Here is a 23,266-nt window from a genome sequence, read left to right on the forward strand (position 1 = left end):
AAGGAAGTTTCTGGCTGAAAAAAAATGTTAGAAAGCTGGTCCAAACCCCTTCATTCTACAGATGGAAAAAATCAGGCGTTCAGAGGGGAGATGGCCCAATGACCTCCGTGTATGTTGGAGGTGCTGGGTTGAGCCCCCAGTCTTTGATCGTAACAATGGTTTGTTGTTGGCATAGCATTTGTGGTCATGGTATTTGATCTCTGCTTTCTGTGGCATTTGCCCAGAGTTTGCTTATGTAAAACCCCTGTGCCTTGTCATTAGACTCTGTTTCAAGTATCCCATGTTGTACCAATGAGTAACTAATAACCCTAATTTCCTTTTCAGGACTGTAGATGTCATGTCACTCCCTTTCTTCCCCAGGTGTTCAGCTCCCGGCAGGCACTGAACGGCCACGCCCGCATCCACGGTGGCACCAACCAGGTGACCAAAGCTCGGGGCGCTGTTCCCTCTGGGAAGCAGAAGCCTGGCAGTGCCCAGAGCGGGTACTGCTCGGTGAAGAGCTCACCCTCCCACAGCACCACCAGCGGTGAAACAGACCCCACCACCATCTTCCCCTGCAAAGAGTGCGGCAAGTAGGTAGAATTGGGCCAGGGACTGGATCTAAGTGTGTGATGAATAAGGCCCCTATGGGGTCTGGGCCAGGGTGGTCTGAGGTGTCTCCAGGTAGAAAAAGAACCCAGACTCCCCAGCTTTTCCTCGTACCATCCTTGGGGTCTGCGTGGTACTCGTGGCAGATGGACCTTGTCTCTGACTCAGAATATGGTCATTCTGATGTCCTAAACCCTAACAAGGATGGACATCATCAGAGAGCAGATCTCTAGTGACAGAACTGCACTCTTCCAGAAATGATGGATGGGGCTGATTCCCAGCTCTTCCCTTCGCACCCAGAGCATATCCACCAGGACTGCTTTCTTTGCATCCCTGCCCAATGATTTGAGAGTGGCTCTGAAACAACAGGAACTCTCTGTAGCAGAAAGGGCTTTTCTAGCACCGCTGATGACTCCTGCACCCAGGGCAGACATCACTAATCAATTGCTACACTCTTTGCTACTGTATTAAGAAAAGACTCCAGTGCTTTTCAGTCCTTTAAATCCTCGGGCTTCAAGCAGGCACAACCAGTTGATCACGCTTGACCCACGAGAGAAAACCTGTTTGTCATCTCTGCCCTTTTAAGTATAATTTTAAACAGTGAAAAGGGAGAAACTGACAGTGGGCAGCAATGACAGCTGGCCTTCACTGAGCACTTGATTTTGTCACATACCTCGTGTGCCTGAGCTCTTTTAAACCCCTCACAAAAACTCCGTGTGATGCAGAGACTGCTTTATCCTTGGGTTACAAATAAGGACTGAACGTTAAGTAAATTGACATGCCCCGAGTCACACCCCCAGAAAGAGCAGAACTGAGATTTGAAGCCATCAGTGTTCAGATACAGAGCCTGGGTGTCCCACCACTGTTCCATCCCAAGGGTTTGCTTTGTTTGCTTATTTATCACTGGTAAGATACACACAGTCCCTTCCCACAGCATCCAGTATAGAATTCCAGTTTATTTCTCAGTGAGTCTGTGCTATGAGGGGTTGTCACAAGTGACTTCCTTTAGGAGCCTTACCGAGTTGCTCTTCCTGTAACCTGCAGTGCTGCAAACACGCAGGGTTACCTGGAGAGATGCCCACCAGGTAGCTGCCAAAACTCTACTAAGGGAACATCCTTGGTTGTATGAGTGAGGCCACCCAGGACCTCTGTTTATAATATTCATCCTCATGGAATATTTCAGGCATTTTGCTTCCATTTATCAGTTACTCAGTGCTTGCCTGGCATTGTTTTAAAGGATGTTTACATGTATTAATTTATTCCTTAGCCCAGTGAAGTACGTACTCTTAGCCTTAGGTCAGTGGCACCTGCCGAGGTGAGTTGGAACCAGCAGCTCTCTTCCTGCAGAGATGGGGAGACACACTTAGGATCGGCCCCCTCCTCAGGGCTCTAATGTCCTCCAGAGCCAGGACATGATGCCATCTTCATGTCACCAAGAAATAAGGGAGCCCCTGGATTGACCATCAGGCTTATTTACTTGAAACAATTAAACCTCCTTAGTCTGACTTCCATCTACTTGGCCTGGGGTGGAAGAGAGAGGCAGAGAAGAGGGTCACACCAGTGTCTTCTGCAAGGAACCAGCGCCTTCTGCTCACTTCCCCCAGACAGGCAACAACTCCCTACTCCACTAGGTGGCAACAAAGCACGTAACAACCAAAACTAAGTATTTCCGGCTCTTTCAGGGACATTCAATTTTTCTTGTCCTGTTTTTATGTTGCTTGAGATCTTTTTCAAGCATAACTCCAGTTAAGATTTTATGGAAAATAAAAATATTTTCTATGGTTTTCCACACTTAAGAATAACATCAGGCAAATGTTTGCAGAGTGCTTCTTTAGCTGCTGAAATTATGTTCATCACATTAGACAGTTTCAGCGTCATGTGGTGATTCATCAACTCTGTTCCAAGACACAGGTCTTACAAATCAGATCTTTTTCTCCTTTATGAGCTCAGGAATGAATATTTATGCTACCCACCCTCCCCTAAAACAGGCAGCCTCACCTCTGGACAAATGTTCTCTGAAAAAGGTCCAGAGAGAAATATTTTAGGCTTTGCAGGCCATTCTGTCTCTGTCACAGCTACTCAGCTCTGCCATTTCAGTGCAGAAGGAGCCATGGATGATACATAAACAGAGAGACATGGCTGTATTCCCGGAAAACTTTATTTCAAAAGCAGGCAGCGTATGGGATTTGGCCCACTGACCATAGTTGGCAGACCCCTCATCCCAGGATTTCTCAACCTGGGTCTGACGATTCCTAGTTTTGGGTAGAGGGCCTGCCCTCAATATCGTAGAATGTTTAGTGACATCCCTGGCCTCTACCCCACTCAAAGCCAGAAGTGCCAGCACCACCCAATTGTGACCATCAGAAATATCTCCAAACGTTACTCCCTGGGAGGCAGACCCACCCTCAGCTGAGAACCACTGTTTCATTCGAAAGTTAACAGGAGCCAACTGTGATATATGATGGCCAAAACAAGAAGGGATCTTGGGTGAAGAGGACTGCTCGGTGCAGAAGTCAAGTACAGTGAAGACCGAGGTGGGGCTGTTGGATTTGGCCACACAATTACTAGCGAGCGATCTCAAGCACTCGGGCTGAGCACAGGGGACGGTGCTCCACTTGGAGAGTGTGGAGGATGGAGGAGCAGTCCGTGTCTGCAGAGACCTCCTGGAATTTTGACGAGAAGAACAGGGATTGGAGGCCAGAGGCAGAGGAGGGGTTGTTTTATGGTGGGAACCAGCGGGGCTGGGCTGCATGATTTGAGGGTTCTCAGTTGGTTGAGAGGGCTTACCTAGCGATGGAGATAGAAAGAGGGACGAGAAGGAGGGAAAGGGGCGTGAGCCCCAGGCCACAGGCGGACAGGAAAGCTTTGAAAATTTATCCTCCATTGTCACAGGGAGAAAGCCCAACACATATAAATGTGTTCCTGTCCCCATCTTCTTCCCTTGGAAAGAAGAGAGGTGACAGGTCAGTGAGGGAGGAATTCTTGAGAGCTAAGGAGACCAGAACACTGTCAGCACCTCCCCAAAGCAGACATGACTGCACACCCACCATTCCCTCTAGGACCCTTGGATTTCCAAGAACTCCGATGCTCTGAATGTCTCATGCTTCTTTTTCCTCATTTTTATAGAGTCTTCTTCAAGATCAAAAGCCGAAATGCACACATGAAAACTCACAGACAGCAGGAGGAACAGCAGAGGCAGAAAGCGCAAAAGGCAGCGTTTGCGGCCGAAATGGCAGCCACAATCGAGAGGACTACGGGGCCGGTGGGGCCGCAGGGGCTGCTGCCCCTGGACCAGCTGAGTCTGATCAAACCCATCAAGGACGTGGACCTCCTCGACGATGACGTCGTCCAGCAGTTAGGAGGCGTCATGGCAGAGGCCGAGGTCGTGGACACCGGTCTCCTCCTGGATGATCAGGCTTCAGTTTTGCTTCAGGGTGACACAGAACTCTAAAGGCCCCGCGTGTCGCTTTGAGACAGCGAAAACCCACAGCCTCCAGCCTCCAGCCTCTTTCATCAGGAAACTGGGACTGCCTGCTTGTTTTGTAATCATTTTAAACTACCTGTTTAAAAAGTGGTCTTTTTTTTTTTTTTCCAGGTTTAGAAACAAATTGGTTTTTTTCTTTTCCTTTTATTTAAAAACAATTGTTTTTATGGGTGGTTGGGGGGAATAAATAATTGGCACAATTCTACTTTAAGATGTGTTTCATCTGGGCTAGGCTACATTCCCAAGAACTCATTCCTGGCTGGGAATGAACTTGACATTCATGTTCTTTTGCTTTTTAGATGCCAACCATCCTGGTTGCCTTCTATCCCAAAGCTTGCGTGAGTGAGCAAGTGTGTGTGTGTGTGTGTGTGTGTGTTTGTGTGTGTATAAAGCAGGCTGCTTTCTTTCTGCTGGGGTCTTGGACCATCCTTCCCCACCAACAGTCATTTTTGTATTGACCTCATTCCACAGTTTGCAGTGAACTTGGCATCTTTGCTGGGAGACCCTGCTAGAAGTAGCTCTCCAGTGAGCAAAGTCAGCCTTGTGTTCCAAGTCTTTCTTCCAGCATACACGTCATTTGAAGAGTTGACCAAATGTGGAAATAATTTTTCTGCCTGCCCTGCGCATCACTCAGCCTAGCTCTAAAACCTGAGTACTGTATCATTTCAGGCTTTCCCTCCTGGACAGTGGTTTACTGAGAAGGTGGTTCACAGAGCAAGCGTGTCCTCTTCCCCGTGCCCTGAGGACCGGTTGACTCCAATTCACCTGTTGGCAGAGGCGTACTTTGGCCTGAGCTGACTGCAAGTCCGTCTAGAGGAAAATAACCACAACTATTAAGTTGCCAGGGTTGTTTTTAGGGAAGATAGTCAAGGAGCACAGATCAAAGTATCTAGAATGCCAAGCAGTCTTCTTTTGCCCAAAAACTAGCTCAGAAGAGCCCATTCCTTTTTGCCACACTGTTAATGGTCTGTGGGGTTCCACAGTTACTCTGTGCCACTTGGAAGTACTATGAAACCTGATTCACTGGGATTCTGCTGTTACTCATCTGTACAGGACCGAAGTTTACTTTGATGCTAACTCTGAGGAGAAGGGTTTTCTAGCAAATCTGATGATGAATACAAGGGAAATAGCATTAAAGGCCGACAAAACCAGTTTCAGATGCTCTTTTAGCTCCATTGTTTGCATTCAAACCGTGAATTTTTCATTAAAGTCATTTACCAAAGCTCTTCTAGAATTCTCCAAGCAACATAACTCTGCTCTGCCTCCTGTCCCTGCCGGCAGGGCTGCTGTTTGTACCTGAAGGTATTAAACCTGTCATCCTTAAAAAATGGCTTTCAGCTCAGGCTTTTGAGCTGAGTCAGACTGCTCTCTGGCCTCCGTCAGGGCAAACGAGTGCCCGCCTTCAGATTAGAACGTGGTCCCAGCTCAGAGCTGACGCGTCAGGCTGGTGACTTCTGAGCAGGGGGCTTTCTGGCCTTCTCCCACCCCTGATAGGCTGATGCGCCAGCTCCTGCAGGCGTGGCAACACTGCCAGGGCACTTCGCTGACAGATGTCAGTGGAAGGATGAGGATAGAACAAAGCATCGTTTACGTTGTCTCTGCAAAAGAGTTTAGCGGGCAGCCACGACCCACAGCAGGCCCATGCAGGCAGTGTCCTCTGAATCTCAGGAAAGCCACGGACAGAAGACCAATACAACGGTTCCTTTCATGCCATCATTTCTGTTCTCAGAAAAAAAGAGGTCTTGAAAGTTTCCTTTTTTTTTTTTTTTTTTTTTAGGGAGGGAAATAATGTGTCATTTGCTACCATTTCTGACAAGTTATTCTATGTTTTGAGTTCAGAACTGCCTGGGCAGGGCATCAATTTTGTGGCAGAACTATTTGAGAACCGTACCAAGTGTAATACCGGCTGATCCCATCTGCCCCAGTGACTATTTCCCTCCACATGTGGGTATATGAGAGGGTTCTGGAAGGGTTCTGCTACTGGATCTCTGAAAGTTTATCTGGCAAAGGAGCAGACACCCAGGAAAAATGTTTATACAGCAAATGTATGCATTCTGTTTGGAGATTTGCCTGGCTGTTCCAGTTTAAAACATTAAAATAAACTGAGTTGCCAAGGCAAAAATATAAGGCACAATTTAGTTTTGACTTTCCATGCAGTATACCATAAGCATTTTTGACTTGAAATAACCAAAGAACTCCTCCTTGACGAGACAGTTCACTTTGCTGAATTAGTATTCTTCTTCACAGTGTCAGCGTAGAGGATGACTTCATAGTAAAATATTGCACTTGCTGTTTTTCCTGAAATGATTCTGCCTGCATGTGCGTGTTGTGGTTTAGCTCCCGAGCCCATCTCTCCTCACCCCAAAGAACTTTTCTTCCCGATGGTTTATGTCTCCAACCCATTACTGTTTACTATCAGATAGTTTTTCATTAGTGAATTTAGACCTCTTTGAGAAAGCTTGTATATAAAAAGTTAAAAAGATATATTTTATGGAAAAACCCATCTTATTTTCAAATATATTTAACTGCTGTTCTATTTTATTAGAGGAAGGTTGTAAATATTTTCTAGGAGTTCTATTGTAAAGAAAAGTATTTTTGAAAAAAAATTAATGTAATAAAAATGAAAACATTTTTAAATGGTGGTTGTGATTGCTTCCTGTTCTGGCTTCATTGTGCTCTATTCACAGGAAATGTCTTGCATGCCTTGCCATGTTAGGATGTAATTTATTCCGGTTTGCACTATTTTCAGTTGGCATCATAATATCTAATGTGCTCCACTGTATCTTCCCCTGGAATGCAGGTCCCTTGGTCCATATCAAAAGCACTATGTATAGCATATTCATACTTTTTTCTTTTGTAATGTGTGTATTTTTAAAAGGATTTTGTGTAACATTTTGGCAAAAAAAGAGGACAGTATTTTCTAGTGAATTTTATAATACATTTTGCTAAAAATGTTTCTTCCTAGGTCAGTTTTTGTTAAGGTGAACCAAAAGTCTTATTTTCCCAGGGGTTTAAAAAAAAAGTTTGAAGCTTGAAAGCAAAGTTATATTTAAACATCATATGTAACAAATAAATAAAGATGTTTTATAGACTTGTCCTCAAAAGTTGCATTCCTTAAAATACAAAAACAACTAGGGCATTCTAGGTTGGTTCCCCCTGAGTGATGAGCATTTTTTTTTTTAATTGCCACAGTACTATTTTTCAGAAAGCCAGGAGCATTTTACTTAAAAGTTTCCAGTCATTAGCCTTCTCCGAAATTTATTACAGTTCTTATAGATAGGCATTCATCAGAGATGTAACCAAATAGACACTGTCATATTTATTTGTGAAAACCTGATTCAATATTGCATCAGCTGCTCTGAAAATAAAATGTTATCTCTTTGAGTTTCATTTGGCTTAACATTCCTTCTTTTTAGCTGCTGAAGTGACTTCTCAATGCTTATTTACCATTAGTTGGTTTCTAGAGACCGGTTTAAAAGGGTGTTGATCAGATTTAATGCTCATATAAGTGCCCCCACCCCAACTCAGGAGGCCAAGCTGAATATTTCTGCTTCTCCAAGCAGTGGATGAGCCATTAGAAGGGTTGATGGTCTCTAACCCACAGTAGTCACAGTGCAGTTTCAGGGAGTTCAGTAATACATGAGTTACCTCACAAGGAACCGCCAACAAAATCCAGCCCACCTATAGGCATGGCTAATCTCAATTTCCAAATTCTAAAAAGTGTGTTTACTTTTTAATGCTCAACAGCAAAGTTAAGGAGAAATCTGAAATTCTGGATTTTATACAGAACTTGTTTTAAGTGGGGCATAGCTGTTCGAGACCTTGATCTTCTACATGCTTTGGGGGTTTTATATTTTTAATTTGGGCAATTCTGGTCCTGTACCAAAGAAAACAACTCTTCCTTTACAAACACTGTGCATTTAGCCAGTGTTGGAAATTTAAATTCTGCTTCCAGAGGCTCAGTTGTCCAATCTGAAGATTTTAAGTTTTTCATTCATTACTCATCTACCAGGCACTATTCTATGCTGTATTACACATGGGGGAGTTGAGTGGATAAAGAGGACTGTGACATCATTCCTGCCTGCATGCCAAGGAATTTAATACTTGGAAAAAACATACAGGGTCTTGGGAACAGATCCAAGTCCACCAGTGGGAAGAGCAAAGCTCATGGTTTATTACTATTACTGAACCATCTCAGCATCACCCACATAGTCACAGCAATTTGCAATAGGTTCTCAGCAACTATTTGTTAAATTGATTAATCTTCCAGGTATGCTTATCTGCGCGTGTGTATGTGTACATAAAACCTCTTCTGAGTTTACCTAAAGTCAACTCTTAGTTCCACAGACCTCCAGTCTACCTTCCTTGGTCACAGCCAGCCAGCTGGGGACTGAGGCTGAGTTTTAATGTTGACATAAGCAAAACATAATTAGGAAGTCATGTTAAGAAACTAGATAATATTATTATTATTTATCTAATATTAGTTAATATCTTATTATTTAGATAATAGATTTTGAGTCTCAGATATCCCTGTGTAAAAGAGCCAAAGGACTGATTATTTCTTTATATGAGAGAGAATCTTGAAAAAATCTATCTTCCAGCCGTCCCTCAAGGGATGTGTTTAATGTTTCTGTTTGAGTGTAAAGGCCAAGCAGTCATATATGCTTATCTACATTGCAGCACACACATCCTTAACATACAACATGGATCTCTCTTTGGGCTGTTTGGGGTCATTATTTCCTCTGCTTCTGTAATTTTATTTTTGACGGTCTTGATATTTCTTCTTTTCCCAACCACTTTATTTAAAGGCATGTTTGACACATAAATGCTATATTTATTGTGTACAACCTGATGAGTTTGGAGATAAGTGTATAACCATGAAACCAGCACAATCAAGGGAGAAGGGCTGTCTTTTAAAACAGAACAACCAGTGCAATCAAAGTATGATTTAACTTAGAAATATTTGATGCACACACTTACTTTTCCTGGATATAAAGCAAGGTAGACTTGCATCAACCATCTAGAATCACTTGATCTCCTGTTCTTTTACACTAGGTCAGAGGTTTGAAGGGTTAATTTATAGGGAAAGTGAAAGTGTGAAGCTGCTCAGTTGTGTCCGACTCTTTGTGACCCCATGGACGGTAGCCTGCACCAGGCTCCTCCGTCCATGGGATTTTCTAGGCAAGAGTACTGGAGTGGGTTACCACTTCCTTCTCCAGGGAATCTTCCGAACCCAGGGATCAAACCCAGGTCTCTCGCATTGTAGACAGACACTTTACCATCTGAGCCACCGTAGGGAAGAGACCTATAATGGACTGGCCAAGCTTCAGAACACTGTCCATGCTAATAAACTAAGAACTTTAATGTGTCAAAACAAAAAACCTGCACTGTTTATGCCCACACACCATACCAAAAGACCCTGTCCACAACCCCACTGTTGGCAAAACCCCAGATGGCCCCACACAATGACTCCCACCTTGCCCCCAGCTAATTGGTACAGGGCTGGCACCTGACCAAAAGTTATTAGGGCCACAGTCTGTTTGATGACACAGTTTAGCCCTGGAAAACAAGGGGGCCAAATCCAATTCCCACATTTTAGAGTATGAATGGAGAAACTTGGTGAGCCAAAGTGGCAAGCAGCAGTCACGTGCAAGGCGGAAATCTGAGGGAGCAGACAATTTGTAAACAAAGACCATCCATAAAGAGACCATATTTGGCCAGAGGGGTGGAGAGGGCATCCAGTTCCCAAGGCTGTTTTGAGCCCATGTTTTCAGTTTCAGGAGTAGGAAAGGCCATCTCAGTCTTTAAAAATAAAAAATAAAATCCTTCCTTGCAGGAGCACAGGGAAGCAGGGATCTCTATGCCTCACATCCTAGAGACTTAAGTAGAACTGGACCTTGTCAGAGTCAACTCCAGGGGTGCCGCAGGGGTGGAAAAGGCATTGAACTAGGATGTTGAAGCTGGTTATTGGTTCAGCTGTAACTAATTCACCACATGACTCTGAGTCATTTCATCTCTGAGCCTCAGTTTCCTCACTTATTAAATTCGGGTAAAATGTACGTCATCTTGTGAGGATCCAGTTAGGTAACATAGGGAAATGTTGTTTGCAGGCTGTAATGTCACCATCATCAGCTGCTGCAGAACCTTCACTCAGCTTGTTCAAGGCAGCAGAGGCAGTTTGAGGAGCCATCCCAGAAGAGAGACTGATGCTTTAGAAGCAGCAAGAGTTGGAGAGCTCTAGGAAAACTCCACTGGCTAAGAGGGACCAGCCAACTTTGAATGTCACAACTGAAAGAGGGAGCTTGATTCTGAAAAGGACACTGGGCAGCCTGCCAAGGCTATCGCTGTTACAACTCTCACCTCTAAGTTACAAACGCAGATTGTTTCTCCAGGGCAAGGTGAATATCAAGACCCCAAATTGTGGACCACCTGAATCCTAAACCAGAGACATTCTGACTCTCAAAACTATGACTCAAAAGACGATTAAACCTAGCCTCTTGGTTATTTAAAAAAACAAACACACAAGAAAACCCTAAGTCAAAGACAAACATGGAGTGGATCTGAGGCTTGGCTCATACTCTCTTGCCTGGCGCTCTGCAATAAACCCTTACTCCCTGCAAACTCCCACTGTCAGTCTGGTTTTTTTTTTTGAGAGCCACAGGCACTTTGCTCCGTTATAATAGAAAAATCAACTATCAATCAACCATCAACTCAGAGATAACCACTGTCAATACATTAGTTATATTTGTTCCAAGCGTGTGGTTATGTTTCAGTTCATTCGCTCAGTCGTGTCCGACTCTTTGCGACCCCATGAATCACAGCACGCCAGGCCTCCCTGTCGATCACCATCTCCTGGAATTCACCCAGACTCATGTCCATTGAGTCCGTGATGCCATCCAGCCATCCCATCCTCGGTCGTCCCCTTCTCCTACTGCCCCCAATCCCTCCCAGCATCAGAGTCTTTTCCAATGAGTCAACTCTTCTCATAAGGTGGCCAAAGTACTGGAGTTTCAGCTTTAGCATCATTCCCTCCAAAGAAATCCCAGGGTTGATCTCCTTCAGAACGGACTGGTTGGATCTCCTTGCAGTCCAAGGGACTCTCAAGAGTCTTCTCCAACACCACAGTTCAAAAGCATCAATTCTTCAGCGCTCAGCCTTCTTCACAGTCCAACTCTCACATCCATACATGACCACTGGAAAAACCATAGCCTTGACTAGACGGACCTTTGTTGGCAAAGTAATGTCCCTGCTTTTGAATATGCTATCTAGGTTGGTCATAACTTTTCTTCCAAGGAATAAGCGTCTTTTAATTTCATGGATGCAGTCACCATCTGCGGTGATTTTGGAGCCCCCCAAAAATAAAGTCTGACACTGTTTCCACTGTTTCCCTGTCTATTTCCCATGAAGTGATGGGACCGGATGCCATGATCTTTGTTTTCTGAATGTTGAGCTTTAAGCCAACTTTTTCACTCTCCTCTTTCACTTTCATCAAGAGGCTTTTTAGCTCCTCTTCACTTTCTGCCATAAAGGTGGTGTCATCTGCATATCTGAGGTTATTGATATTTCTCCCAGCAATCTTGATTCCAGCTTGTGTTTCTTCCAGTCCAGCATTTCTCATGATGTACTCTGCATATAAGTTAAATAAGTAGGGTGACAATATACAGCCTTGACGTACACCTTTTTCTATTTGGAACCAGTCTGTTGTTCCATGTCCAGTTCTAACTGTTGCTTCCTGACCTGCATACAGATTTCTCAAGAGGCAAGTTAGGTGGTCTGGTATTCCCACCTCCAACAAAACAGGAACTGCAAAGGACAAACGACTGCAAGAGGAAAGCGCTAACGGAATTCGCTAACTACCTAGACACAAGCTGAAGGTATAACAAGAAGGCGGATGGGCCAGATTAGGACCTGAAGGAAGCCGGCTGTGTTCACTCTTAAGAGAGCGTGGAATAACGTCTCTATGGTTGTTCCTGTGCCGGAACACAAGGATACACTCTCTCCTTCTGCGGAACTCTATGATCAGAGGACGCTTCTGTGACCCCGGAAGCAATCCGGGGGAGCGGGAACGGCAAGATGGCGGCGCGAGCAGTATTCGGGGCCCTGGGCCGGCGTCTCTGGCAGGTAAGGAGCGCGCTACTCGGATTAGGCGGCCTAACAGGGACAGTTACCATTACGTCTGATTGCCACTTGTCATTCTTCCCATCTTCCGCGATATTTATTTCGCACCTTGACCCGCTGTTTGGAAGAAGGTGGCGAGAAAAGGGCTGATTTTATCTTGAATTCTCTCAGGATAAAACAGAAGTTAATGAGTCAGGGCAAAGACAGGAACGAGAAGAAGAGTAGACTATCAGAAGTGGAAAGGATATTGGACAGCGAATGTTGCAGACCCCGCCTTTCACGTTTGCGAAATAGGCTCAGAGAAATCAGGAAGCTACACCTCGCGAAAATTTGGTAGCTTGAGAGTTTAGACGCTTCTCACGGAATCAGATTGAGATACCTTTCTGATACCCAGGTTTCTGAGACTCAGATGACAGTCGCTGAAGTCAGAGGAGTGGGCTAAATATCCTTTGCTGGGTTTTTTGGAGAAAAAGCAAAAAATTCAAGCAGCGGTTCTTTGGCTTCAGCACTCCTCTACTCTTCAGGAGAATGGATACATTCTCTCCTAATGTATATAGCTGCGTCCCTTCACTGTTACCTGAACTGTCACAACATTGTTAATCGGCTACACCCCATACAATAGAAAGTGTTGTTTGGTTTTTTTTTAATAGATAAGGACTCCAAAGAGCTTTGGGTTTTGTGTTTTTTTAATTATCGATTTTTTAGCTTATTAGAAAATACAACCTAGAATTTTAAAAATCCTTAATTAAAAATAATACTAAAACTCGTTACATGTTAACATAATTAGCAGTTTTATGAAAAGCAACTACATTTTCGAAAACAAATTGAGAGAGAGGAGTGGCATGTTTTATGTTTTTGCAAACCTCTTTAATGTCTGGCTTAATAGAAAACAGCTTCTCTAGCTGCTTCTGCAGTCTCATACTATGTCAGAGGTCATACCGTCTCTGGAAAACTTCACTGTACTTTGGTGCGAGACTAGAGTGGAAAAGTTGAAAATACCATCTTACTGTTATTATAAAAAATAAGTTTAGCCTCGGGAGCCGCCTCTCAAAGTGTCTCAGAAGTCCCTCCGAGGTCCTTAGACCACACTTTGAGAACCACTGTCCTTAAGTCAGGTAGCGTTAGAGGTTGAAATTTTGAATTATTTTTAAGACACATTTACTCAGAGCAGAGGCTCCACTCCCTCAAAAAAAGAAAGGAAAGAAAAGGTAAGAACTTCTTAAGGTTCACTTGTGGATGTAATAGCAGTTTAGGCTTGAGATTTTAAAAACAGAAGTGTCCTATTCCTTAGACCTGTAGTCCTTCAGCACAACAGGATTGTGGGCTCATTGGCCCACAAACATGGGAGGCAGTTTTCTCTGTGAGTATGTGTGCAGAAAGGCCTGTACCTCTTACCACCTTGTGGTATTGTGCTTGATTTCCTTTCTTTTTTGTTTTTCCCCCTTTATCCAAGGGAGACTATGAAAGTTTTGATTTGCCTCTTTGTTTGGTAAAGAGAGCTACAAATAGGCATTCTTAACAACTTAGGTGACCCTCCGTTGTTTTAATTTTGTTTGTACTAAACTGGTATTCTCAACTTTGAAGTGTTTTTAAGGATCTGTTAAGCTTCCAGTTTCTCAGGTTGCACTTTTAAATCTCAGGAAAGCTTAAGGGAAAAAAAAGGCGAGTGTCAGATTATGTGTTACATACAGTAAGATAGATTTCCTACAACCGGAAGTTTTGTTCCACCAGGGGGAGCTGATAATAAAGGATTTGGGAATGCTGGATTGTTGCAGTATGAGGCACAGTAGTGATAAAAGATGGGTGTAAATTCCAATGTGTATTTCAGTTTATTTATAAGCTAGTTGTTATAGCTAGTTACTTATAAGCTAGTTATCCCAGCCAAAGCTAGAAATAAATATGCTGGAAAAGGATGAAAGCTTCAAGAGTACTTCAGAATTCTTGACGCTAAGATGCTAAATCATTCAGTCGTGTCCGACTCTGTGTGACCCCATAGACGGCAGCCCACCAGGCTCCCCCGTCCTTGGGATTCTCCAGGCAAGAACACTGGAGTGGGTTGCCATTCCTTCTCCAGTGCATGAAAGTGAAAAGTGAAAATGAAGTCGCTCAGTCGTATCCAACTCTTAGTGACCCCATGGACTGCAGCCTACCAGGCTCCTCCGTCCATGGGATTTTTCAGGCAAGAGTACTGGAGTGGGGTGCCATTGCCTTCTCTGTTAGAATTCTTATTCCAGCCCAATAAATTATAAAGACATTTTTTCTTAATGCTCAAAAATATTTAAGTAAAATATGTATTATATTAAAATACATTTAGTCTGTAAAAAATAATGGTCAAATGAAGTCACATGTTTTCTTCCTTAATATCCACATATGTAATTCATAGCTATTCATGTGAGAATTGCTTGTTTTTAAAAAATTCCTGCTCCTGAGCTTTAAAAGACATAGTCTGTGGTATTTTGAGAGTCCTTTTTGATTATCAGCTCTGTTATCAACCATTGTCATCTTTTTTTTTTCCTAATGAAGCCTAATTTGACAGTTTAGTTACCCTAATTGTTTGTTTTGTTTGTTTAGTTCCTATGTCGTGTCTCTTTTGTCACCTCATGAACTGTAGACCGCCAGACTCCTCTGTCCATGGGATTTTCCAGGCAAGAATATTTGAGTGGGTTGTTATTTCCTTTTCCAGGGGATTTTCCCGACCCAAGGATCTCCTGCATTGGCAGTTGGACTTTTTGCATTACACTATTTGGGAAGCCCCAGTTACCCCAATATCTTCATCTAAAATAAAGAGAAAACCTGTTGTTCGAAGCATTCTTTTGGGTTTTAATGGAAACAATGACTGGTTTGGAAATTGACTTCAATTCTAATACACATCTCCCTCTTTTTTAAGGGTTCAAGGAATTTTTCTGTAAGAAGTTCTAGGAGTAGTATAGCCAAAAACGATGGCTTTCTTCTGTAAGTATATAATTGGATTTGCTAAACTGATAAGAAAATAGACTCTTATGCTGTTTTACTTAGATTTCTCTTTGTTTCCACATATAGCAGCACCAGTATGAAGTGGGTACAGTTTTCAAACCTACACGTTGATGTCCCCAAGGATTTGACCAAGCCTACGGTATGCACTCCCTATTTCTTGGCCTAAGAAGCTACATTAGCGATAAATTTTCCTCCTTATTTCATTTAAGGCTGTTTCCCAAACACTTTATGAATAAAAACATGTGTTCTAGAATACTGGCAGGCACACAGTGAGCCTGAGGAAAGTATTCTCTGATGTCCCTGAGTGCTTAGCGTCGCTTTCAGGCTGTCAAGGTGAGAGCTAGTTGAACAAATCATTTACCCCAGGTAACTGTGGGAATGAGCAGTCTTTTACTTTTAGCTCAGTACAGTGTACAGAGTTGTCATAGTCAGTGATGCTGAATACTTGGTGTTACAGTATAGAAGCGTTGTGTGTGTGTGTGTGGCCTTCAAGTCTTTATTTTTGTTTTAGGACAGTAAGTCTGGGCCTGGACAATGCCTTATTGTTCACAGTGAGCATTATCACACGCAATCCAGGAGCAGCCGTGGAACCTTGTTTCCTTTAATTGAAAGTCATGGTTCCATCAACCCAGTTTTTTGGTTATTTGTAGTTTTTTTTATAAAATCCTTACAAGTTCTAAACCAAATGCTTGCAGTCCCACCCATCAAAAATAATCCCCTTTAACAGTTTGGCATGAATCCTTCTAGACCTCTATATATAATCATCTATGTACACCACAGACACCAAACTGGAATCGTGATATATCTAATAGACTGCTGGTTCAGTGTTTTCACTTAATAGCGTATATAAATGCCGAGTCTCCAGATGCCTGCATGAGCCAGGCCTGTAAGGAAAGCTGACAGGGTGGCCACAGTGGCAGGCTGTGCCCTTTTTAAGCAAGACAGCTGCTACTTGCTGTAGCCACTTGTGTTATGTGGAAAACCAGACCTAGCGATGTCATATTGTTTACATTTTCCACACGAAATGAAATTCCAATATTTATGTGAAATCTTTTGATTTTTAGTATTTGTAACGGATTCAGCATATCTTTAAAACCCTATAGAGACTGGTCATTACACATCTTAGGGCCATATTCCCCCTCTGTTGTCCCTTCACTTAAGGATAGTTTGTGAGTATTTTCTGTTCTTCCAACAACCATATTTGGGGGTACTTGCCAGTGAGTATCTAGTTTCCTGGTGAATAAGTAGATCTACTTTCAGGGGCACAGTGATTTAACTCTGAAACATTGGATTAGTAATATAAATTATTGGTTTGATGGATGAATGAAGCGAGGGTAATTTACCTCTTGGAAGAAAGTCAGAGATGTCAAACCCATTATTTCTAAGATCTTTAAGTATTAAGATAGAAGAGGTAGAAGTAAAATGTACAGTCATTTTAATTAGAAATGAGTCATTTTTCTATTAGGGCAGGCAAAATAAACATGGACAAACCTAATAAAAAGAACATGAATAGCAATAGCTCGCTTTTGTTTAATGATGTTTATAATTTATAAGCACTTAAATCTGTGCTTTCTTATTTGTTCCCAGCAGAAATGCCATGAACTATAGCACAGGTATTGTCCTATTTATATATAAGAAAACTAAAGTGCAATGAGGTTAGTGTATGACTTGCCTGTTGTCATTCAGCTTGAAATGGGAGAGTTTAATTCTCAGTCCAGTTCTTCTGATCAGGCTAGTTTTATTAACAAACCCCTAAGTCCTTTCCTGTTGTTTATTTTGGGTTCAGTAACTTAAGCTAAAGGGTTCCATTGGTGATGTTGTAGGTTGCTTGAAAATCCTTTTGATTCAAATTGTATTATAACTGATTCTTAAGGGTCATTCTAGAGTCTGTAGTCGTATCTAGATATTTAAAGATGCGTTTTTCTCCCCACTTACTAGTAAACTGTGAAGTTGTTCAGTTGAGGATAGTATTTTAAATTTTCCAGTATAAATATTAGAGGAACCATGACTGAAGCTTTTCTTCTGGATTTTAAAATTGCAGATAACCATTTCTGATGAACCGGACACATTATATAAGCGCCTGTCAGTTTTAGTAAAAGGCCATGATAAGGCTGTATTGGACAGTTATGAATATTTTGCAGTGCTTGCTGCTAAAGAACTTGGTATCTCTATTAAAGTGTAAGTATGATATTTCTTAATCTGACCCGTTAGCAGCTATAATACAGTCAGGAAAATGGTACCAGTCCCAGCTAGGTCTGAACTCTTAAAATGGGACAGAAACTCATGATGGAGAGAGTTGAGGTTTGTTATTCTAAGCAGAATCATTCCTTCCTGTCTACCAGAATTTTAAAATACTAGAATGAGTGAACAAGGAAAATGAAGGAATCCTTTCTCTAGAAATGGCATAGACATAGGAGTCCCAAGAAGCCTGTGTGTCTGGAATCTCCTTGGGGCAGGGAGGTGGATTAGGTGAACACGCAGTTTTTCAGACCTGTTGGATTGGATGATCTTTGCTATTATATCCATTGTTTTAAAACTGCCTTAAGAAACATCACAACCCAATACTTTGATACGTGAGCAGAGTGAGCCTCATACGGCCTTAAAGTCTCTGCAGGGTCGAGTGTAACTACCTCCTTTGTCTTGTCATTTGCTCTCTGATGCTGAACGAGGCCCATTTGGAGCTTTGCCAGTCTTGCCTTCTAACAAAACTGAAGGAACGTGCACGTTTCCCGTAACAGACTATAGTTTGTGCTTACCAGTGTATCTGTAATGCACACAGCAGATACCACAGCTGTGTCCAACACACGGTGCTGCTCCCCCAGCTCATACATTTGCTCTGTGCAGGTCCTTAACAGTGTGAAAGCCAGAGGTGCATGTGTGTGCGCAAGCACTTGCATGCCAAGGCTTGTTTTTTGGGTCTGTGGCACATGTTCCTGTTGCTGTCTGTGGGTTTATTTTGGCCTCAGCTTTATGGCAGCAGTGAGATGACAGTCTTAACAAATGGAAGTTTGTAAATGATAGTTAATGCCTATAATTGAGCATGAGCCTGACCTACAAGATTGTGGAATCATGCTTTGATAGCAGTGACTCAGGTTTTAACATCACTTAAGTGTGTTGCTTTGCCCATTAATTTTCCAGACATGAACCTCCAAGGAAAATAGAACGGTTTACTCTTCTCAAATCAGTGCATATTTTCAAGAAGCACAGAGTTCAGTATGAAATGAGAACACTTTACAGATGTTTAGAGGTGAGTTTATTTCAGATATTCAGGCTTTTTTTTTTAATGTCTCAAATTTCACATGAGCACTTCATAACTTTCCTTTAACTTTGCCTGTGGGCTTCCTTTCAGTCAGTCCATGTCCAATAGTTATAGAGAAGATGAGTGGTTTTTGTGTTTATGGAAGAAATGTGATAGGAAAATATTCAAGTAAAGCCATCTTTCAGAGTGTGTTTGCTTAGTCACTCAGTTTTGTCCAACTCTTTGTGATCCTATGGACTTGTAGCCTGCCTGGCTCCTCTGTCCATGGGTTTCTCTAGGCAAGAATACTGGAGTGGGTTGCCATGCCCTTTTCCAGGGGATCTTCCCAACTGAGGGATTGAACCTAGGTCTCCTGCATTGCAGGTAGATTCTTTATTGTCTTAGCCACCAAGGAAACCCTTTTCGGAGTAGTTCAGACTTTAACTCAGGAGTACACATTTATGTTGACTCGTATTTTTAATAAGAAACTGCAGGCAATTTTTTTTAGTTATTTGGCTGTGACAGGTCTTAGTTGCAGCATGCAGGATCTTTCATTGTGGTGCTCAGGCTTCTCTCTAGTTGCAGCGTGGTCTTAGTTGCTCTGTGGCATATGGGACCTTAGTGACAAGGATCGAACCCACATCCCCTGTGCTGGAAGGCAGATTCTTAACCACTGGACAGTCAGTGAAGTCCGTGTTGACTGATTTTTATACACTAAGCTAGTGTTGGAATAATTTTGCTTATCTTTCAGAAACTCGAGCTAAGTTTTCACACGACTCTAATAATCCTTTTCTCATCCTCACTGAATTCTCCACATCCAACATTCTGAATTCTCCATAGCCAACATTAAGGGTTTTCATCCACTGATTACCATTCATTTGTGCAACCACCCAGGTCAGCACAGTCCCGTGGCTGAGAAAAGCATGGGATCTGGGGTCAGACAGCCAGGTCCAAGCACTGGCATTTGCTGGCTGTGTGACCTGTGCCTTACTTAAGTCTTTCATCTTTAAATTGGAAATAATAATGGGACTCATCTCTCAAGGTTAATGTGAGGATTAAATGAGATATTTATCTAAAGCACTTAGACTACTTTGTCACACAATAAATGATTGTTAAATGTTATTAAAACAAGTGCTTGTGCATCTTTTATGTGAGAAGCTCTGTACTAGGCATTGTATTAAGACATTGCCCTACCCTTAAATGAAGAAGAAAAATCCACAATTTTATTCACCTCGCCATAGAGCATACAGAAAATCTTACACTGTCTTATAATTTAGTTTTTTGTTTCCTTTTGAGTTGTTTTGTGACATTCTTGTGCTGTGTTGATACCATGTTTGCCATCTGGGTTTCATGGAGCCGTGACATTAAGGCATTTGGGAGTAATATTTCCCCAGTTCAACCAGAGGATCTACACTTTTTTCCTATTAAATTGGGATTCTGAAAATTTCACCAGTGAAGAAATGACTGCTGATTTTACCCCCCACCAAAAAAAATCTTAAAATTTCTACTTTAACAGCATAGCATGAACCAGTTTAATGTTTGAAATTTTAGTTAGAACATCTCACTGGAAGTACAGCAGATGTCTACTTGGAATATATTCAGCGAAACTTACCTGAAGGAGTTGCCATGGAAGTTACAAAGGTATGGCTTGAATTTCTATCTCAGTTGCAGGGAGATCTATATTGTTGTGTGGATACATTGCCGCCTGATTCCAGCTGCTCTGGTGGAGGGGAGGACCTGGAGGGAGACTTGTCCCACTGGTTGGGCTCTCTGCCCACCCCATCCCTGCCGCGCCCCCAGAGCAGTTGGGGCAGCTCAGCAGACTGCAGCCCACATCCTCCCAGAGCAACTTCTGATGCCTCCCTTCCTCTCAGCAGTTGTCTCAACATAGGTTCCACATTGATTGGTGGTCCCTGGAGATCACTGAGGAGTAGCAGATTATGTATGTGAGCGTTTATCTGCCATTGAGTTTCCTTCTCTTTGTTTCAGTCTTCCAACAAGATGAGGGGGTAAAAGAAAAAGGTCAGAGGCCTTGAGGGAAGAGAATGAATACATTCAGTTTGTGGCTAAAGAGTTCAGTTAAGTGCATTATAGTATAATTTTGTTTTTCTCTCTAGACAAGATTAGAACAGTTACCAGAACACATCAAGAAACCAATTTGGGAAACACCACCAGAGGAAAAAGGAGACAGCAAGTCATAAAGTCCCACAGTGACCACTTGTGCCAGGATGTGGAGTGAACATGTCAAGTGGAGGGACCCTCCAGTGAGAACTATTTCAGGTCTACCCGACTGCGCTCCTGAGGCCACATGGCCTGATCAGTGTAACGCGGGGGTCAGAACTTTACGATATACTGGCCTCTTGTGCAAGAACCACTTTATCTGTTCTTTTGTAAGCCTCATGTATTTCAGTTCTGATTTTAACAAATATGAGCTAACCATTTGGACCACTCTGTGCCAAAACAGGGAAATTGACATTTTGTTATTCTACTGTTGTTATTAGTTTGTACTGATTGTGATTTCTGTCTTTTCATTCATCTAAAAATGAGTGTTCCACATACTCCTCACACACATTTTTGCTTTTGAGGGACCCAAAAGGAACCTTTGGTTAATTAAACATTGAGCAGTTTGAGTTTTTGATACTTACCTAGTGTAGGCTGGCATATGATAGTTTGGGATGGTGACCTCCAAATTTTGCCTCATGTGAGCATTACATTCTTAAAAATGGATGTACTTTGCATCAGATCAAGCATGTTTGTGGCTTTCGCTGAACCCCTCTGGGGCTGCCTGGAAGGGTCACTGTAATGGAATTTGAGCTCTCGAGAAATCACTGATTATTGGTTCATTCATCCTGTAATTGGTTTATTCAGTAAGCTTTTCTTTTGTTAGGTTTGCACCCAGTACTGTAGTAAAATACCAAAAATTGAATAGCAATAATGGCTTTCAAATATTGTGCGAGGCACAAATAAATACTTTTCCTTATTAAGTTCCATGCTGATAAGACCTCTTTCTTTTGGTGAATAGCACTCTTTTTGTTTGGAGATGTCTACTTTTCCATGAAATTAGGTAGTAGTAAAGAGCTCTGAAAGAGGCAGGATGACAATGGGTTGAGACTATTGGTGTATCAACTCCAAGGGACTGGTTCGTTTCCTTTTTACAGAAGAATCGGGTGCTTGTCTTGTGGTTTCCTTCTCATCTTTGGGGTAGTTTGACTTCTCAGTTTTCCCCCCTTAAACTGGAGTCCCTGTTCTCTTTCCCTGACCTGCTATCAGGTATGAATGTTCTGAATGCACACTGCTTATGTATCAGACTTACACTGCTGTCATTAACTTGAAAAGAATTACAGCCTTGTCCACCAAGACCTCATTCTGTTTTCACCTCAGTTGTGGACTGTCATTCACAAATATATAAAGCATGATAACCCCAGGAATAAGCCTCGGGATTAAGAACTAATCAATGAAACAGAAGCAATATAATAGTAAATATACATAACAAAGCAGCCATTTTGGCTCATTTTCACTATAAAAAGGTTCTTTAAAAATAAATAGAGACCCACATCTCACCCTTTTTGGTGCTTTTATTACAGACTATCAGTCACATAATTATAATTATAATTATAGTCGCCTCTGGTGGCTCTCCTTTAAAGGTATACTTCCATTTCCAACTGTTTTCAGACTAAAGTAGCCTGTTAAACCAGATTACTTAGCTCTTCACATTACATATTAAAATCTCATTTTAAGATAAATACAGAGATAAACTATACACACAACTAAAATTAGTGGTATTTCCTTGACATAAGTAATTGGCATATTTGAAGCCTACTTGATGTAAACTAGGTAACTTGTTTATTCTCAGACTGAGACAGTTTTATTTTTTCTTTTAAATCGGGTCTCCTGAGTAAAATGCACATTCTGAAAATTAGAATTAATGCTCAAGTCTCACTATCTGTTCATGGTGGTGATGAGAGGTAGTGAGAAGCATAGACCTGCTGTCAGGATGGACCAGAAGGCAGGTATGAATTAAGGTGGTCTTTTATTGAAGTGAAGGCCTGAATTCATTGTTGCTTTCTCTGATCTGAAGTATAGATTTTTTTATATTATATAAAATAGTGTTAAGGTATGTCTTAAACTATTGGTAGACTCTACAGATTAAACTTGTTCAGCACCTAGTAGTTTTGATTTCAAAGAGAATTACTTAATATGTCCTTGGCCACTTAGATGCCACAGTAAACACGTAAAGCAGTGGTTTTAATTCAGTCTATTTTCTTCACATTTCTGTTTGCCAGCTACCATTCCTCCTTCCTTAAACTGTATTATTAAATTAGCTTTACTACAACGTTTATGAGTAGCCAAGTAAAGAAAGTATGGACTCTGGAGCCTAAAAGGCCTGAGGCAGATAAGAGTTGAAACCCACTAACTGGTATAGGAACCCAGAATGTTAGGTCCATGAATCAAGGCAAATTGGAAGTGGTCAAACAGGAGATGGCAAGAGTGAACATCGACATTCTAGGAATCAGCAAACTAAAATGGACTGGAATGGGTGAATTTAACTCAGATGACCATTATATCTACTACTGCGGGCAGGAATGCCTTAGAAAAAATGGAGTAGCCATCATGGTCAACAAAAGAGTCCAAATGCAGTACTTGGATGCAGTCTCAAAAACAACAGAATGATCTCTGTTCGTTTCCAAGGCAAACCATTCAATATCACAGTAATCCAAGTCTGTGCCCCAACCAGTAACGCTGAAGAAGCTGAAGTTGAACGGTTCTGTGAAGACGTACAAGACCTTTTAGAATTAACACCCAAAAAAGATGTCATTTTCATTATAGGGGACTTCAAGTAGGAAGTCAAGAAACACCTGGGGTAA

At 42.1% G+C, this 23,266-nt stretch overlaps 2 protein-coding genes across 5 annotated transcripts in view; both read left to right on the forward strand.

Moving 5' to 3' along the window:
• The window catches only part of TRERF1 (transcriptional regulating factor 1), a 207,427-nt gene extending 199,965 nt beyond the window's left edge, over window positions 1-7,462 (forward strand). The window contains exons 17-18 of the mRNA XM_040249682.1: window positions 361-572; window positions 3,715-7,462. Coding sequence (XP_040105616.1) covers window positions 361-572; window positions 3,715-4,039 — 537 coding nt within the window. The 3' untranslated portion in view covers window positions 4,040-7,462. The remainder of the gene's footprint in view (window positions 1-360; window positions 573-3,714) is intronic.
• A 4,591-nt stretch (window positions 7,463-12,053) lies between these two features.
• Window positions 12,054-21,389, forward strand: MRPS10 (mitochondrial ribosomal protein S10). Of its 4 annotated transcripts, none has more exons than XM_040249683.1 (8): window positions 12,054-12,193; window positions 14,762-14,835; window positions 15,078-15,142; window positions 15,230-15,302; window positions 17,205-17,341; window positions 18,302-18,410; window positions 19,953-20,042; window positions 20,519-21,389. In XM_040249683.1, the coding sequence occupies exons 1-8, from the start codon at window positions 12,088-12,090 to the stop codon at window positions 20,600-20,602; spliced, it is 738 nt and encodes a 245-aa protein (XP_040105617.1). In that variant the 5' UTR covers window positions 12,054-12,087; the 3' UTR covers window positions 20,603-21,389. The 4 variants fall into 4 exon arrangements, with proteins under 4 accessions (XP_040105617.1, XP_040105618.1, XP_040105619.1 ...); XM_040249684.1 differs by having other exon boundaries at window positions 15,233-15,302; XM_040249685.1 differs by lacking the exon at window positions 14,762-14,835 and having other exon boundaries at window positions 12,089-12,193.
• The last annotated feature ends 1,877 nt before the right edge of the window (window positions 21,390-23,266 follow it).

Source organism: Oryx dammah, unplaced genomic scaffold (assembly GCF_014754425.2).
Source record: "Oryx dammah isolate SB20612 unplaced genomic scaffold, SCBI_Odam_1.1 HiC_scaffold_11, whole genome shotgun sequence".
Classification (NCBI taxonomy): domain Eukaryota; kingdom Metazoa; phylum Chordata; class Mammalia; order Artiodactyla; family Bovidae; genus Oryx; species Oryx dammah.